This window comes from Phaseolus vulgaris, chromosome 2 (genome assembly GCF_051622355.1).
Source record: "Phaseolus vulgaris cultivar YP4 chromosome 2, ASM5162235v1, whole genome shotgun sequence".
Taxonomy (NCBI): domain Eukaryota; kingdom Viridiplantae; phylum Streptophyta; class Magnoliopsida; order Fabales; family Fabaceae; genus Phaseolus; species Phaseolus vulgaris.
The window spans coordinates 37,384,948-37,404,744 of NC_143499.1; the positions used below are offsets into that span (position 1 = coordinate 37,384,948).

Below are 19,797 nucleotides of genomic sequence, written 5' to 3' on the forward strand. Positions count from 1 at the left end.
AATAAAATTATAGAAACATTTTAGGAGTGTTCAATCCTTAGGCAATTCAAAACATAATTTCTCACTATATTTCATCATTACTATATGATACTTCAAAATTAATATTTCGATCTATATTAAGTCTGTCTTATTAGTTAAGATTAATTAAAAAATAATGACATACAAATATTAATAAATTAAAATATATTTTTCTTGTAAAATTTTATCATAGTCAAGTTATAATAAATACATAAAATTTAAAAAGTAATATAATAAATCTTAATACAAATAGTTAAGATCAGATAAAATTGTTAAATTGAGGTAATAACTAATATAAAATGAGTGCAGGCCTTAACCTTTAAAAAAAATTATAACTTTAAAAAATACTTATTTGTAAATAGGGGTCGATAGAACTAAGACAAAATAAAGATATTGAGTGTTCTAACTTGAAAAAATGTGTATCTAACATTTATTATTATCTTTTAGTATCTTTAATCAGAAAAATGGAATGAGTTTTAATAGGATGAGACGATAATATTTTTAAATGAACTTAATATCTGTTAAGATGGAAAAATAATAAACCAGTTTCTATTTTTTTTTTACAAAATCTTAAATCTCATTTTTAAAGGAATGTATAGCTTACTAACCGTTAACCATTCAATAAACCGAAAAACTATATATTACCAATGAAGAAAATTTTTGTTTGGCACTGTATTTTTTATCTACATCCACACTTTCACAATTGTTTTTTATAATAAAATATTCTATTATAATAATAAATATAAATATAAATAGAATATTATAAAAAAATAATTTATGAAATTGTAATGTGATTGAAAAATGAGAGTGTCAAGCTATTATGGTCATTCCTATATTCAGCGACTTGGCAGTTAATGATTTTTAATAGTACCTTTCCTTTGTTTAATTATATTATTTTCTATCTGTAAAATATGAATATAAGATATTTAATAAAAATAAATAAAATCAACATAGATTATGCATAAGTCAATTTGTATACTTTCTTTTACTAATTTTTAAAATATAGTATTTAAATAATGTATAGATTATTGTTTTTCTTGTGAAAAAAATTGTTTCATCTTACTTTCTTATTTTCTTGTAACCGTTTGTGAAAAAGTTTATAGGACAATAGGCATGTTTAAACAATTTTTTTTTCTATAAACACTTTCTAAAAGAGAAAAATTAAATAAAAAATTTCATAAATTAAAATTATTGTACACCTAAATTAATTTGTAAAAATGATCTTATATAATTTCTATAAAAAAAAAAAAGGCTTACAGATGGATGGTAATTTTACCATAAAAACAAATGTACTTCCTTTATATAGGGCGTATGGATAATTATCAGGTTGTTTTTTCGAAAGTAAAGTAATTTGATTTTGAATTTATGCAAATGGCTAAGTTCTCTTACATCTTGGGCAAATCATATAGAGAGTAGGAATTAATTATGAAGAAAATTTCACTTACATTCACGATTTTTTAAAATTTTAAAAGAATTGTATATGGTAAATACAAATTCTGTGTAAATTTTATGCGCAAATTATTTACAAAGAAATCGTATGTGGAGAATACAATTTTAATTAACAGATAATTACACTAAAATCATACATGTAAAAAATAGTTTTCGCTCAAATTATACATGATCGTACTTGTCATGTAAGTTTAGTTATATCAAATTGTAATAAATTCATATTTAATATGTACGATTTTAGTTAAGTGATTTTTTTTTTTAAACAAAACTTATTATTTTTTTAAATAAAAAAAATAATTTAAGAAAAAATTATTTGTGTTATTTTGATTGAAATAATGTACTAAAATTAATAATGGAGACATAAAAAAACATGTAACCGTATAAAGTGTAAACATTTGAACATAAATCTAAAAGTATGTTGAAGTAAAAGATTTAAACGTATATTGAAAATCGTAAAATGGCTAATAAGGTTTAAAAATATTGTTTTGAGTAATTAATTTAGGACAGAAACAAAATATACAGGGCATGTATAATATAACTTATTCTAAATGAATGAACAAGAGTGGAAGAGTATTGTTAGTAATAAAATTCAGACTTATTCTAACATATATTTTTTCAAGTTCTAGAATGCAGGAATTCCTTAAAACATATATAGAAGGAAATCCCGCTATATATTAATGAGAGAGATACTATACTACCCTCACAAGCGTCTAAGGATCACCACACTTGGTGCAACCCTCAACCCTACCACATATCACTAACCATACAATAATAATAATAATAATTATTATTATTATAACATATGCTATCCATGCATCACTGATTCAGAAGGAATTAAACCCACACTGGGATGAGAAATAGGGAAGCCCATCAGGGGTAGAAGAAGAACTTATCCCATTTGAATCAGACAGCGCCTGCTGAGGAAGAAAGCCACCACCATAACCAGAATAACTGCCATCACTACAACCCATCATGCTCATCACATCATCGTTCGTTTCAGCCTTCTTTCTCTTCTTCTTCTCGTACGCTATGCCTCTCGCCTTCGCCTGCGCGTCGCGAACTTCCCTCAGGTACAGCCTCACCGCGCGTGTGCCGAACGGGTTCATCTCCGGCGCGCCGCCATGCTCCTCGAACGCCGCGCGTAGCCGGCCTATCAGCGCGTCCAGGCTGCCCCACGCCTGCTTCAAGGGACACGAGCAGGGGCCCGGCGGGTGGGAGTTTCCGAAGAAGGCGCAGGTTTCGGCGTGCACCTTGGTTTTTCCGAACTGGTCGAGGTAGCGGAGGAACTCCAGAACGTGGGCGCCGCTGCAGCGCGAGAGGGTCAAGGGTGGACGGTGGTTTTTAAGGTACTGGCCAAAGGTGTTCCAGTCGCGTCGCTTCTGGGACTCGTACCTGCTCAGAGGAGGAGACACGCACACTCGCTGCGGTGGTAAGGGCAATTCGTGATCTGTGTGCTGTCTACGAGTGGAGTTGTTGTACCCCGACATAGCAGCGGCGGCGGCCACGGCGGCGGACATGTTAAGGTTCTTGTTTTCCAGGGATTTTGATTCTAGGGTAAGGAGTAGCACCTGTGGATGTGATGTTAGGGGATTGCACTTTATCTTTTTCTCCTAGATTAGGGTTGGGACCAGGGGTGTGTGTGGGGGATTTTAGTACAAGAATGTGTTTTATGTTTGGTGGAAGATCTGTGTATATATAGAGTTATAAAAACGTCGACCTCAAGCTCGGGTGTGCAAAGAGGAGAGATGGTGGAAAAAAACGCGATTAGGTAATGTGATTAATGTAAAAGAGATAAGAAGAAAAGAAAAGTGAAAATGAAATGGCAAAAGAAGGTATTTAGGGTTTATATATAAAGGTTGTATGTATTGTGGTGAATTTGGGATAGGTGACTGTAGTTCAGGTGGGTTTGGTTAGGATTGTCTAAAGGTAGCTAGCTGGCTTGGAGGGGAAATGAAGTCGGTGATTTTGAAAAAATGATTGGGTTGGGAATTCTTCCCCTATGGTCAAAGGGAAAGAGGTAGGAGTTTGGCATGATCTTGATAAGATGGGAGGTTGAAATATTTGGTTTGTTAGCCAGGGAATTACTCAATCTAGTGGAGAAGAAAGGTGAAGAATGGGGGAGATAGGGGGAGGTAAGGAAGAATTTAGAAAGCTTAAGCAATGGATTTATGGATTATGGGTGAGGATGAATGTAGGGGTAGGCAAGTTTTGTAGGTATAGGGAGACAAAAGAGGGGTCCATGCATTAGAGAGGGAAGTGATGGCAGTTTGAATATCACTTCATTCTCTCCATCATCAAATCTCAATCATTCATGCCTCTTCTTTCTTTCCCTTCCTCCATGGCTTTAAGCTCCACAACAAAACAAAAGTGGGGAAATTGTTTAGGCCTACCTCTATAAGTAAAGTAACTACCATTACGTATTTCTCATTTTACTCCAACATTTAAAGAAAAATATTAGTTTGAGAACTATTGAAATTATATAGTGATAAATTTAAAATTAAATATATATAATAGAAAATAAATTTATAATTAAATGATATGAAAATATTAAAATAATAATATTTGGAGTTACAATGTAGAGATTTTAATGATAACATGTAGAGATTTTAATGAAAGTGAAATTACTTTCAGAACTTCATTTAATTCATTAACTTTAACACCTAATTGATACAATCATTTTGTTTTCACATACTTCTACGAAGTACACCTTAGGAACAAAAGAGGGAAAAATGATGATGTAATAAATAAACACATGAAAAAAAAAAGACAGATAGAAATAATCATTCATCTGACTGCATGTACCTGTATTATATAGAGAGAATTGATAGAAACACTGTAGTAAAAAAGAGTGAAAAGTATTTCCTACCGTGAAACAAAAGTGGGGCCAAAACCTTATTTTTATCAAATCTAGAAGACCAATCACTTTGAATTTATTCTTCATAAGCCACAAAGATATAGCAACAACACAGTGTTTTAGTGGAGTATGGAAGGATCACTTGTACATCCATCTATAACTAAATTCAGTATTCTGAACAACAGTAAGAGAAGGACAAGGATCATAATTAAGGATCACGTGTGCATGTACATAAATGTTGCAGTGGATCATGGATTTACTAAACTGTTAGGGGAAAGAACAACTCAACAACCAAAATTACAAGTTTAGTGCCAAAATAATTCCCCCAAACTTGTTGGAATCGGTGAAGAACAACATCAATAGCTGATGATAACAACATTCATAAAAAAGACAACAATGTTTTTAATTTGGGAAAACTCTCAAGGATAAGTAAAAATTCACCAGCAGATAAAATGTAAAAAAAGTAAACGAGTCAATATATACATTAAAGCAATAACACTTTCAAACTTAAAAAATAAAGAAAGAGAATGTGAAACTAATTTCTCTAGAGTTTCAATTAATGAGCCCAACGATTAAAATGAAGAATAGTATGTTGAATTTGATCCAATGGTAAAAAGAAGCGATAATCATAATTTTATTGAAGTTGCTGGGTGAATATGCGAACGAGTCTATCTTTCTTCTTTCTCTCTTCTAAAAGGTTACAAAAATTAACAATCTCTCTCCTTAGTTAAGTGAGACAAAATGAAGTTGATAAGTTTGGACTTTTTACATACATAGTTGGGACCCCAACCCAATATAAATGGGTATCCATTATTGGTGGATATGAATTTTTCAAACCCCAATATTAAATGAGGGGGTAGATATTAAGGTTTCTTCATTTGTGGGTCCCTACTACTCATAAAATTATTTAAATATTCTTATATTGAAATAATTGAATTAATTTATAAAATTATATTAATAAATTATTTTAGTGAAGTTATGTTTTTAAGTTTTTCAAAATTAAAATAATCAATATGAAGTCGTTGAAGAAATTTTTTTAAAAAATATCTAATTTTGTTTTATGATGTCATTTACTTGTTGTTTATTTGTATCTTTTTGTTTGAAGGTGATAAAAAATTTGTATTATTATTGAATTAAATAATTTGTATTTACATTTATGTTTATGAATTTCTCCTCGTATATTCAAAGGATCCATTGTAACAAAATAATAAAATACATGTTTAATTATTTTTTTACTCCTTATATTAAAACTAAACTAAATTCAATTCATTCGTGAGTTTTAGAACCATTTAATGTGGTTTTTTTCTGTTAGATTTTTCTCATTAAGATTTACTTCAGCAATTCTACCACAACACATTGAATTATATGTTACATTTAAAAAGTTGAGACTACATTTAATTGTTTTAAAATTAAATAAGTTGAGACTACATTGTACTTCTAAAAAAAAAGTTTTGACCAAATTAAAATTTAAAAAAAAAGGTTGGAACAACATTGAACATTTTAAAATTTGAGAATAAAATTGATTTTTACCTTTTTAATATAAGGACTAAAAGAATAATTAAGTCTAAAATAAGCATCTATATGAAATGCAAACACATGAATATACTTGCATAACTCGGGTAAACGTGATTATAAGAATATTGAATCGATAAATATCATTCAAGTACTATATAATTGACAATGGAACATGGGTATACAAATATTCAACCAATAAATATCTTACTCCTAAATCTTTCTTTACCATTTTTTAGTTCTTCTTCTCCAACTTTTGAATCTTTGCAATCATTTCTGTTATCAACAATCGCTCCTTTTTAGTAGTGTATGATTGACATACATTATTTTGGCAGAATCCAAACATCTGACTAAACCCACCGTCTTCAAGAAGCTTAACGTCGTAGCGAACCGATAAATCACCACTCCCACCAAGTTTCATATTGATATGCCATATTGAGTTGGAGTTTGGTGCAAAAGTAGACACATGGTTTAATTGAATTAGAGGTTCCTCTTTGCTTCTTACGAGTAGCTCGGGCAAGGAAGGATGAAGGCATTCTAGTTGAGGAGGTGAGTGAGGTATGCTTGGCGTGGCATTGTGTCTTGAAAAATTAATTTGTGGTGTTTCAACTACGAGGTCGACAACTGTTGTGGTTGTAACTATATATTGTTTTCAAAATAACACTTAACAAACCTTCACCACTCTAATTGTTTCATCTTTTTTTCTTTTTTTAAGGCTTTTGCGTGTCAACCAACAAATATTTATTAAGGGATCGAATCTCAGGCTTTGCATGAAGCCTCTTCTAATTAAAATATTTTTGCATAAGATATGGGTACAAAGAAAATTAAGCATACACAAACAAGATATATACAAGGATATTAACATGATATAGGAGTCTAACCCATAGGACAATAGGATCCTCAGTGACAAGTATGCTATTGGTTTAGGAATTTTTTTTTTATCAGCAAGAAAAAAATAAATAAATATGAACCATTTTAGGGGTGGTCCAACCCTTATACAGAGCACAATAAGTCCTCTCATCCCTTCTAAACAACCTAACCTTCTAAAACTTATAACAACAAACAACCTAACCGAAGAAGTAACTCTACTCAGAGTAAGTAAAACTAGCAGAAACAGTTTTAGATGTTAGCTAAGACCAAACCTTTAATTGTGCCAAAGTGAACACTTCCGAAAAATCGATCACCCCTCCTTCGAAAATATGTTTATTCTTGTGCTTCCATAATTCACTAACTACAGCAATCCAAACACAATTTCAAACAACATTAACCTAGACAAGAGCATTTAGCAAATTAAAATGCAAGAAGTGAGTAGTTGGATCAACATGATCAATCGACGCAATCTCTAACCATGCATAACATTGATTCCAGACTAACCAAGCAATCTTGCAATAAAAAACATGTGTTTTGTCGACTTCACTGCCATCCTGCAAAAACTACATAGATTGTTATCAACTAAAACCTCACGCCTTTCCAAGTTAATTTTTGTGGCAATAGAATTGATCAACACCCTCCTTGAAATTTATTTATTATTTGAATGTCTATTCTATCCTTCGCCAAAAAAAGTACTCAATTCTTCACTTAAATTTACCATGTCTTTGCTAATATAAGGAAAATAGAGGAGTATAATTAAAATAAAAGAAAAGTTGTTTATGATAATCTTGTGACTAACATTTTAGTTTGAAAATTTTGTTTTTAAAATTCATGAAGTAAGAGGTATAAATCATAAAGTCATAAAAGAGGACTATGTTCAACACCATTCATTATTCAATTATTTTTTGTCTTGCAATTTATAAATTATATACTCCAACACCAAATATTGTCTCACGTGTTCATTTAACACATTTGAAGATACCAATTTTTTTAAAAATATCATGCTCCAATCATAACTTCCATTCGGGAGAGAGAGACAAAGAGAGAGAGGGAGAGGTTAACATCAACCTACCACATAAAAGGAATAAGTTAGATTTATTTTATTTTGTTAAATCTTAGATGACAATTCAAGTCATATATATTAAATGAAATAATGCATCAATAACTTAATGAAATAATACTTTATAGTTTGTGGGCATAAAATATAAGCTACGAGCACTTTAAATAAGTTTTAAAATTTTGAGTATCAACTAACGTACAAAAAGAAAAGAGGGAGTTCATTAAAAACTAAAAAAAAAATAGAAAGAAAAAATAATGCCAAGAAAATGGAGGCTAATCTTCTTGATTTATTTAGAGAATAAAAAAGGTTGGGAATGAAGTAGCAAAAATGGAAATATTTATGTATTACTTTTTGTAGAAATACTTTTTTATTATTTTCATAACTTTGATAATGTTATTTCACTTTTATTTTCTTTTGTCTTTCTGTCTCTCTTTTTGTGGTGCAAATATTTGTACGCAAAAGATAATTGAGGAAAAGGAAGAAGTTGAATAAAGAAATTGAAAGAGGGGTTGTGATAAATGTTATAGGTGAATTGAATGAAGAGATATTATGTGTGGAAGTTTGGTGTCAAATCTTCAAAAACGTGTCACAAGTCAAGTCTATGCCTTTATGCTTGGTAGCCTTAGCATGTGACTTTTATTTATTTACTTTTTTTAATTAAATATCATTTGAAATAGGTATGATATATACCCTATAGCCCCATGTGATCTTAAAATATTATTTTTTTATGTCTAATTTTTGTCACTGATGGGTTTTTATGTTACTTTTAATCTTAATTTTTTTTATCCAAATACAATTCAATAATTAGCAGAAAACATTTTCAATTCATTGTTTTAATTTCAATTTTAGGTGATAAAGAAAAGGCCCAAGTTTTCTAACTTTCTGTCTAATTGTACTGAAGTAACCATGAACGCTTAAAAAATATATGATGAGCGGAAATCAAACTAATTAAAAATAAAGACAGATTAATTTTTCTTACTAAATTTTTTTGTAATTATATAAAACTTTTAGTATTTTTTTATTGAGAGTTTTGGTCTTGATTGTGGATTATATTTGTACTAGAATTCTAAGCTTCCATTTAGTAAACAGAAAAAAAAAGTGAAAAATAAGGAAAAAAAATAATGAAAACAAAGATTTTTTGATAAAAATAATGAAATGAAAGTATAGGTTTATAATATTATTTATTTATTTATTTTTATTATATATACCCAATTATTTATATTATTTTTTTTACAAAAAGAATAAACATAAAAAACAAAACTAAAGAATGTTATAAAATTTAATATAACTGATAGAAAAATAATGGATTATATACTAGTATTTTGTGCACAAAAATATGACAAATTTTTATTTAACCTCCATATCTTTTCTTGAAGGATCTGTGAAAAATTATTTTTAACTTTTTTAAATAATTTTAAATAAAACATAATTTTATTCTTTTTTAATAATACCAGTTGCACTACTGTATTTTATACTACTAAAATAAATTAATTTTAGATATTAAAATAATTATTTATTATTTAACTAAATTAAAAATTATTTTATAAATTAAAAGCTCCTACGCAAAGTATTCTATTATTAATAAAAATTTATGAAATAGTTTATAAATTGATATTTAATTATTCATTATTAAGGTTTTAGCTAGTGACTAATTTATATTCTAAGTTAGTCTCTATTAATCTTGTAGAGACTAATTTAATATTAGGACCTAAAACCTAGATAGTCAATTTAGATATCAATTTATAACTTATTTTATAAATTTTTATTGATAATAGAAATTACTTTAGATACGAGTAACTTTTTAATCTCTAAATTAGTATTTGATTTTGTAACACCCCAAAAAATACATCCAACTATTACAATATAAGTTCTACATATTTCTATACAAGCTTAGAGTTTTTCAAAATATTTCTATTACAAGATTATGACTTATAGAAATACAAATATTTACAATATAAGGTTTAAAACATCCTAAAGTCTTCTAGGACCTCCTACACTTGTATAATCGAGTAAGCTAATGAAAAGAAATTTCATAACATATATAATTCATGCAAAAAGAACTAATCAAACTAATCATTTATAAACATTTCTTTAATGTTGTTATATAAAATTTCGATATCAATTACATCATTCATATAGATCACAAATGGATCTATTTTCAATAACAGTCATTAGATTTCATTTTAATCTCAATGACTACACATGAATTCATCATCTTCCGGGAGACTCATTAAGCATGCCCCTACCAGAGACTCATTAAGCATGCCCCTACCAGAGACTAACACATGATCCAAAGATTACCAACTAAACCAAGAGAAAGGATCGGGGTAAGTTCAAACATTTAATACCGAGTGTCTACAGTGGGACTCGGTGTGTATGAATCAGTGAAGCTAGATGATTTCTGTTAAACATAGACTTTTCATACTTAATGACATTTTGTGTGTTTGATGCCTTCCGTATATAAGTATTTTTTATTATTTTTTCCTTTCTTATAATTTTAAAATATAATTAAAAATAAAATAAGAATTATAACACTAAAGCCACACAGTGAAAGTAATAAAGTTGTTCTAAGGTCATTGAATTCAAACGAATTCAAATACAAAGTAGAAGAAATTTAATATTATTTTAATAATAATAATTTTAAAATATAATTAAAAATAAAACAAGATTTTGGAATGTATCCACAAGAATGGGAGAATATTATTTAATATAAAATATATATACCATTGTGTGTTGTTATAGAGTAATTAATTGAAATATTTTAGGAAAACATATAAGTATTATAAATATGTTAATAACTATATTAGAAATGAAATTTTTTGATATTAGGTTTTTTTTGGAATTATCCAAACTTCATGTTTGAAATATTTAATTCTTAACCTAAGTATACTACAATAAAGCCATCAAATAGAAACCAATTTTTAGAACCAAAATAATTAGTTGCAATAGTAATTAAATTAGAGACCATTTTAGAAACTAAAATAAAAATTAGTTTCTAAATTAGTTTCCATTATTTTTAAATAGTTTCTAAATTGATATCTAATTAGCCACCAAGGTTTTAGAGACCAAATTTAGAAACTAAATAATTGGTAGTTAAAACATTGGTTGCTAATTAGATACTAGAAACTATTTAACAATAATATAAATTAATTTAGAAACCAATTTTTGTTTTAGTTTTTAAAATGGTCTCTAATTTAGTTACTATTGCAACTAATTATTTTGTTCTCTAAAAATTGGTTTCTATTTGATGATTTTCTTGTAGTGGGGTGTGTTTAAGAATTTATATGAACTAGAGATATACAATTTGTTTTTTTAGGAGTTATATTGTTCATGCTACAAAATTCTTTCACTAATTATTGTGATAGTAAATATTTATATTTAGTGTTCTATCATGTTTTTTAAGTAATATTATAAATTGAAAATAAGTGGTTAAGTTTAATGTCATGGGTTGTTATGAATTTGTCTTGTAATCCCAAGTTGTAAGGTATTCAATCATGAAAGTGAGAAATGAATAACAATGTATTTCAAACAACCTTTCTCCTTTTCTCTTCTCTTTTGCAACTGCAGGTCCTCATTATATAACTTATACATCAAGTTACTGTCTTCAAACATGCTTTTGCTTTTGTCATTTCTAATTGTCTTTTCCGAGACACAACCAATGCAACTAATAATTGCACACAAATTCACATGCTGTGAAAACAAAAGCAGATTCCTTTTCTCATTTACCTCCTCACTTCAACTTTATGTTTGGATTATAAAAAATTTGAGATGAAAGAAGATAGAAAACAAGTTGTTTGGATTAACACTCTGTTTGTGTCTGATAATGGAAAGATATCAAGTAAAAATATGAAAATCTCCGAAAACAAGATAAAAATTAGAGAAAATAAGAAAAAATCTCTCTTCATAATTTTCGTTCTAACTTGGGGGGAGAAAGTTCTATTTTTAATAATTTATAAAGTTAATTTATTACCATTAAATAAAATGTAACAAATATCATTTTTTATTTTAAAATATATAATAATTAAATTTATAATAGAATAAAAATATTAAAATAATAAATAAAATAAAACTAATTAAATTTGAATATACTTTTACTTTAAAATATTACTTTTTTATTTATTAAGGTGTTATAATAATTTTTTAATTTAAAATTTAATTTTAACTTTAATTTATGTTTATAAATTTTATTAAATATATTATATGTTTTATTGTATATATGTTTATAATTATTATATTAAATATATAGTATATTTTTATATTATAAATTAATATTTTTATTTATATTATAATTAAATAAAAATAATTAATTATATAATATAATATACAAAAAATATTATTATTAAAATAAAATAAAAAATATTAATAATAAGATAATTAAAATAATAAAAATATAATTTTTTGTCACATCATTCACGAATTTTGATAAACTTTCTCTTCACTTTTCACTCTATTTATTTTAATATAAATAATATGAATTTCTCTCACTTTCCTTTCAAATTATCTTCCTAATTCAAACAAAGCATAAGAGAAAGATGATAAAAAATAAAGGAAAAATTTACAAAAATTATTGATTGATGTGAAAGACATGATTGATAAAATATTATTTTTAAATAAATAAAAGTATAAAATTACAAATCTATCTTTATAGTTAAAATGAAATTAAAAAAAATATGATTAAATTTTTTATGCATAAATAAAATAAAATTTATATAAAAATATTTTACAATTTTTTTGACATATATATTTTATACAAATAAAATTCCTAAATTATTTAATATAAATAAAAAAAATTATTAAATTATTAGAAATTCTAAATAAATACAAATTAAAAGTATTTAATATCAGTATTTAAATAAAATATAAATAAATAAAATTCTTAAAGTATTCAAAATCTTATATAAATACAAATTTAAATTATTTATTATCAGTATTTAAATAAAATATAAAATAAATAAAAAATATACCGTGTGTCTATGGTTATGAAAGAAGAATTTTTAAACTTTTCAAAAAGACAAAAATGTAATATCTTTTGGCCTATGAGGATTTTCTTCCAGTCACTGAAAAAGGCACAAAGAAAGTTATTTTTATTTCCTTTTAATCTTTACTCTCTATTCTTCTTCAATCAGTAAATAGAAACACACATTTGCTATTCCATCTGCATGTGGAAGCAAAGAGGGACTTAGAAATTCGGTAAGTTTACATGAATGGATGACAAACCTATTCGGTTTGGTTGCCTAAAAGGAATGGATGACAAACCTATCATCCTTACGATATCCTACTGCAAAATGTGCTGTTCTACACAGAGTAGCTGGGAGGCTTTCTAAAATAGATTTCTATTTTGGAGAAACAATAAAAATGTACTAAAAACATTGCATCATTCAATTTGAGTGCATGATACTTCTCCAGCAATTTTTGGAGTTTTGAAAGAGCCACCAGTCGCTGTGGTCCTCCTATAACAAGCAGTAAGCACAGGGTATTGGATGTAGTTTGTCACAGACTTAAGTCACTAATAACAGAAACGGCTACTTGTTCAATCCCGGGACCATCACATGACAATCAACTTCTTGTCAGTTTTCATAAAATCAAATGTTTACACGAGAATTCACAATGGAATGTGCAAAATAGGAGGAAGGTAGGAATGTACATGTAAGCAAATTACAACATGATTAAAAAAAAATAAAAATGCCCATCTTTGATTTCCTGTTTTGGGGGAGAAAGCCCTTCAAATGTTATTAAGCCACCACTACATGGTGCTAAATTTCCTAATCTGATATATGCCTATGAAACTTGTCCTTTTTTCCAACCTCCTGTTTCATTCACGAACTTCAACTATCTCCAATCCTTGCACGTGCTTCTCTACATCTACGCCTCCTACCAGAACGACCCAATAAAACTCTGCCACCACCATGGCGGCGGAGACGACTAACCAAAGATACACCACCATCATCACCTTCATTGTACCTGCCATCATTATCATTGTCTTCATCTGAGATATCCAGCACGTCAGTCACATTCTGACCTGCAACCATGTTAGAGGTCAGCTCAGGCCTTAGCCGCCTACCAAGGTTGTTAATTTCATTCCCTTGACGGACTGCATGCAACAGGAGGAAGAAATTCATTGCCTCAATACCCATCTGAAATCTTCCATTTCTTTCTGCATTACCTGCACCCTCCTCTTCATCTGTATCAGATTCATTATGGTGACCTTCTATAACATAATCTCCAAAAACTACGGCACCAGGCATTGCCGATGTCACTGTGCTGATAACATCTTCCCTTTCACGTTCCCACTCAAGCCATCTCCATTTCTGTTCATCAGCTGGATCCACCATCCGAGGGCGTGCCAAGGGATGCTCTGCTCGTACATGCTTCTTCAACTCCTTATAGCTCCCCACATATGAGCATTCATCCTGCATGCAGCCTCTTTTCTTTGCATTGAGATAATCCCGAGCATGTTCCACGACAGTCCAACCTTTCACCTGACCCCTGCATAGAGGACACGCAAGCTCTGTGGCTTCAGTCTTCTCAAGAGACAAGTTTGAGTCTTGTACACCTGCATTGCCTTGCATAGGTTCCCCATTAGATGAAATTACTTTAGTATAAGCTTTCTTGTACTGATCAAGGCAATTGGAATGACGAAAGCTAGTTCCACACATATAGGGACGGCAACCCTTGTCATGAGAAGAACAAAGAAGAAGAACAGCATTGTGTGGATATTCCATACACACAGAACATGTTACATCTTCCCACTCTTTCATTTCCAAAGCCTTAGAACATTTCTTTTGGCACATGTCTTCACAAATTTCCCTTTTGAGAGGAGCTAGTGGATATGGAGTCACTCTGTAGTGACGAGAAGCAATCCTGTGCCTTCCCCTGCTACCTTTTGCCATTTTTGATATTCCAACAGACCTGGAATTTAAAAGTTCAAGATGTTATCAAGGAAACTCTGCATAAATCAACATTAGGTTCTCAAACAACAAACGCATTCATATATTTTTCATGTAATCTTGCAAAAAGTAGTCATTGGATTTAGAAATTATTCAAAAAATAAATAAAACACTCTCTAGTTGCTACTGGTGGGTATACATATAATGCTTGTAAGTGTTCACATCCCAGGAATTAAAAATGATGGCCAAACCAATATTTCCTCCAACAGTCAGGTTCCCCACAAAAGATGAACAAGAATGAACAGAAAACGTGGTTTTTCCGCACATTGCACAAACATATATTTACTCATTTTCTACAATGAACCCTAACCCATTGCAAGAACATGTAGTAAGCTGTTTTGTTTTTGTTTTTTTATAAAAATTATATATTAGATAGGAGGTCACCAAGATAGGAGAACTTGTCTTCCTAAGAGCAACTCCAACTCGATTTGGTTGCATGAGTTCCTTGTCGAACGCATGCAAACAACTATCATTGGAGATGCTCAAAGATGCCTACAACTTCAATTAGTCCCCCGTTACAGACAATGTAACCTAGTTTTGTTTCACTCAATTCATCATAAAAGGTGATCTGACCCTCAGATCATGGTGAAAAACACTTGTAACCAAGTTTTTACATGAGTAACGTTTATTTTCCCAGAACTTATATTTTCAACTGACTAACCGATTCAATCAGTGCCTAAGCGCCATATGTTTTGAGGGAGGTAAGGGAACCATGTACACTCAGACACAATGAATATAGCGTTTGAAGAAGATAGTCTTAGACAAGGTAATTCTCCAATGTTGATATGAATAGAAACCTAAAAGTAAAGAATCATCAAGAACTTCAATCAAAGAATCAAAACAAACTATTTTGTCCTTCAAATTTCAACACGTTACTTTTCTTTTATGTATTTTAGGTCATGCTGCAAGGCACTCTGTTCTGACCAAACTATTTTAACTAGTTATCATAGACTTCAAAAATAGTAGTTGAAATGTAAAGCCTATTCAGCTATTGGAGAAATAATGACCCAATATTTTGAACAGACTATTATTTTACTAGAATTTTATTGGAAATAACGAAACTTTTTATATGTCTTCCTATTTAACAAGTCTCAAGATTTTGTAGTTTTATCAGTAAGTTTTAACTAATAGTAGAGGATGCATTAAAGAGAATATGCAAGGCAGTATCTTCCTAGCTCTCCTCTCAGCTATTATACAACAAATGGTTGGGGTGTAAAAACAAAGGCACTTGTTCATATTGATGTATACATCTACATACATATACCAAAAATCAATCCTTCCATCCCCTTGATTTATCCATCTTTTACTGATCAGCTACTCAACAAAAAAGCACCAATAATAAATGTATAAATATTTATGTTATCCATTTGAAACACAGTAATTTAAAATTTGAACCACTCATTGAACACTTCCAAAAACAGTAGCTGCGAAATTGAAATATCCAGTTCACACTTTACTCAATTATAAATAGGTGTTTATTAAATTATTGTATGTTAGGGACGATTGTGATCATAACATCCTTACCAAATAGAGAAAGAAAGAAAGAAAATTTATGTAATTCAGGGTTAAGGATTCTTTCACAGCAATACAAGGACATCTCTACTAGTCAAACATTAAAAACCACTAAATGGATGACCAACCCAAAAATACAATGGCAGGCAACAGACAAATGAAAGACAGCTAGAGATAAACACAAGTTGCCTGATGATGAAGTAGAAGATAACTAAGGCTGAAACTTCCCAAGTGCGTTCTCATAATTAACACCAAAAAGTTAATAGACAATAAATAAAACCTCTAACAACTGTAGATTAATTTACTCAAACAAGCATAAAAATTCTTGGCAGCAAATAACAGGAAACATTGTTCCTTTGGCTGCAGCAATACAACATGGACCTTTAAATTAATAGTACTATTGCAAGTATCTGTACTAGATCTAGGACAATCTATTATTTATTTTCGACAAGAGCTTTATTATATAGGAGAAATAATAAAGAATTAGCTGATGAAACATCCAGTTAAAAGATACCAGAGAAAATTCACTTATCTATTTAAATCAAGGGTACAATCATGCAATACCATAGTAAACCATATTTAATTTTCCTAGTTAGGTAGTATTATTAGACTTTGAAAACAGTTGAGACAGGTTCATGCCTGGCCCAGGTGCCATGATACCAATTTCATTTCAGTTAGGATAACAACCAGAGAAGACCACAAGTCAATTTAGCATTACATTATGTGGCTGTCGAAAATATGACTGGCAGTCTTGTTCCACTAGCAAATTAGCATATGACCAATAATAGCTATGACAATCAAGTGACATCATAGATTCACAGTACAAAATTCATTTAATTCAGTTTACTCTCGTCTCGCTACACAATTGACTTCAGAAAATTTAACAATCTCTTGAATGGGAAGAGTGCAGATTCTACATAAGAGAGCAAAGGAAGAAACTAGCTATGAATCAAAGCATCTCAATAATGATGCGTACTTTATAAAAAATAACATAAGCTTAGAATTGAACTTAAGAAACATTATCAAACATTTATTTCGAACTGAATACAAAAAGAACACATGCCAAGCATAACAAGTCAACACACTGAAGAATAGATACGCGCCACAATGGACTCAAGCACTCAAAGCAATTGAATCACATGTAAAACAAAACAGAAAGGCAACTGCCGGAAACAGCCTCATTGGCCAACAAAGAAGCCTCACACATTCTGATTGCTGAAAGAAAAAAAAAAAGCATATCATCCATCAAACCACCACAAAGGATAGGGACAAACTTACCAGCTCACAATCGAAGTAATGTAGTGGCCAACGAACTGATTCGCAAAATCAAAGTGCCTGGCCACAAATAATTGAATTTGAACAGCAAGAGAGAAAACAAAGTAAGAGATTATTTATACAAGTCGTGTCAGAGGGAAACAACGTGGTGGTGAGGGGCAACAGCAAGCAAAGACAACTAACAAAGCAACATTATTATAATATTAACCAGAACATGGAGCTAAGGTCACAAGCACATGTCGTAAACTTTACCCATCCATCTTACAGATCCAATCAACCCACTTAAAAAATAATTTTATTTTAAAACTAAAAAACAAATGGGCACTAAAAAAAACTGCATATCTATTTGGGAACAGAGAAAACAAAGCAAGATGGGAGTTTGAGGTATCTTATCCGTTCTTCAATTGCCGGTTGAAGAAACTAGGTTAGGTCAGCAAAGATAAGAATGTCGAGATGTTACATAGATGAATCGAAAAATAGGCAAAGGGGGAAACAATTAACATAGAGGAAATTAAATTGAAGCGAAAATTGAAAGGGTGGAGGGAATGGAGGGATTGTGTTCGTACCTGACGGCTAGGAAGAGAGTGAAAATGGAGGAAAAGAAATGGATTTTGAAGGGATAAACATAGGAGAGAGAAAGGAATCAGGTTCTCAAACAAAGGATTGAAAGCAAAGGCGAAGGAATCGAGAGGGAAATGGAAGGGCAAACAAGTTTCTCTCTCATATTACTTTTCTCATGTTTTAGAGAGAGAAAGTTGATAATCGAAAAGATGGAGTCATTTCTACGCTACATACACAACACAATACACATCCTCCATCCTCCTCAATACGCGCTTCCCTAGCGACTGTGCATCACGCTCTTCTCAACGTGATGACGTGCCACAAAGTGCGCCTTCACGTGGTCTCTCCATTACCAAACCAGATGAAGAACCTAGCATATTCTTTTGTACCAATTTTTAAAACTCCTATGATTTACTTGTAAAAAAAAATCATAAATATTTTAAAAAAATAACTGTAACATATATTAAATGTGCAACCATTCAAATTTAAAGATATTATTGTCATTAAAGAACGTTAATGTGCATTAAAGTATATTTTTAATTTGAGGAGAGACTAAATTTAAAACAACATCACGACTTAATTTATAAATTTGTAACCAAGGTCCTTAATTACATTGCTTTGGAGTTTTTGAAAACATATTTCGGTAGATTAAGAGATAAATGTATAATTAAATTGTTGTTCTCAACTCTGGTTTCGAATTTATATGTTTAAAACATTGATCACAAACAAAAATAAAATAAGTAAAAGTATTAAACTATTTACATAAAAGATTACAATATCTTTTTAATTTTATTTTATCTAATTATAATGAATTAAATTTTATTATTTATATTAATTTTAATTTTATACATTTATTTAAATATATATGTATATATTATTTAATATGTAATTTATAATTTGAATGAAAACAATACTGAAGAAAGAATATAAATTACATAAGAGGAAAAAAAGTAATTGTATTATAATTTAGTAATGTATGTTTTTATCTTAAGTGTCTACTATTTTCCTTTTTTTCTCTTTTTTTATTTTTTATATATAACAGAATAATATGAGATTTAAAATATTAAATTTAAAAAAAAAATATATATATATATATATAATAAGAAAATAAGAATGAGAACACTTACTAGAAAAATACCGATTTTTCTTTGGTGACATAAATTCAATAGCTTTAATTAGAAAATGGGAAATTACACCATTATATGTGTATTCACATTTTTATAAAATAAAAAATATCAAAACAATAAAAGTAAATAATATATATAACCAAAAATAAATATAGAAATGACGTCTTAATATGGATAATATCATAAAGATAGAAGTGCAACTCAATGAACTTAAGCAAGTGTTGTCATTATAGTGTAATATCCATCCACGGAACGGATGCCTTTATTCCTTCACTTTCCAGACACTTATTTACTTCATTTCTATCCACAACCAAAATTCCTAAGTTTTATTTTGACATCATTATATAATCATCAAGAGTTTGTACCTATATCTCTTATCCAGTGTATATTAATATACAAGTTCTATATAACTTCATCTATTTTAATTTCTGTGGAAACAAATAGACACAATCTTCGTATGATGTGAAAATCTCATGATTCATTTGTTTTACACCCTTTTGGATATATAAGCCTTCACATGTAGACACAAAATAGTAAATATATTCAGCCCAAATAGTGAAAGGGGAAAAGGAATCTAAAATAAAGTTGCTAATTTAAATAGTGATGCTTGAA

General features: G+C 29.5%; 2 protein-coding genes across 3 annotated transcripts; both read right to left on the bottom strand.

Moving 5' to 3' along the window:
• Positions 1-2,030: 2,030 nt before the first annotated feature.
• On the bottom strand, positions 2,031-3,943 carry LOC137811787 (protein LIGHT-DEPENDENT SHORT HYPOCOTYLS 5). The gene has a single exon (XM_068613617.2). The coding sequence runs from the start codon at positions 2,982-2,984 to the stop codon at positions 2,292-2,294; it is 693 nt and encodes a 230-aa protein (XP_068469718.1). The 5' UTR covers positions 2,985-3,943; the 3' UTR covers positions 2,031-2,291.
• Positions 3,944-13,313: 9,370 nt separating this feature from the next.
• On the bottom strand, positions 13,314-18,417 carry LOC137811789 (uncharacterized). 2 transcript variants are annotated; one of them, XM_068613619.1, is made up of 3 exons: positions 18,064-18,417; positions 17,501-17,557; positions 13,314-14,672 (listed from the first exon to the last, which is right to left on the bottom strand). In XM_068613619.1, the coding sequence occupies exon 3, from the start codon at positions 14,651-14,653 to the stop codon at positions 13,589-13,591; it is 1,065 nt and encodes a 354-aa protein (XP_068469720.1). In that variant the 5' UTR covers positions 14,654-14,672; positions 17,501-17,557; positions 18,064-18,417; the 3' UTR covers positions 13,314-13,588. The 2 variants fall into 2 exon arrangements, with proteins under 2 accessions (XP_068469720.1, XP_068469721.1); XM_068613620.1 differs by lacking the exon at positions 17,501-17,557 and having other exon boundaries at positions 18,064-18,297.
• Positions 18,418-19,797: the final 1,380 nt, after the last annotated feature.

Excerpts from the sequence above, each read along its gene's own strand:
- LOC137811787 (XM_068613617.2), bottom strand. The coding sequence starts at position 2,984 with ATGTCCGCCGCCGTGGCCGCCGCCGCTGCTATGTCGGGGTACAACAAC.
- LOC137811789 (XM_068613619.1), bottom strand. The coding sequence starts at position 14,653 with ATGGCAAAAGGTAGCAGGGGAAGGCACAGGATTGCTTCTCGTCACTAC.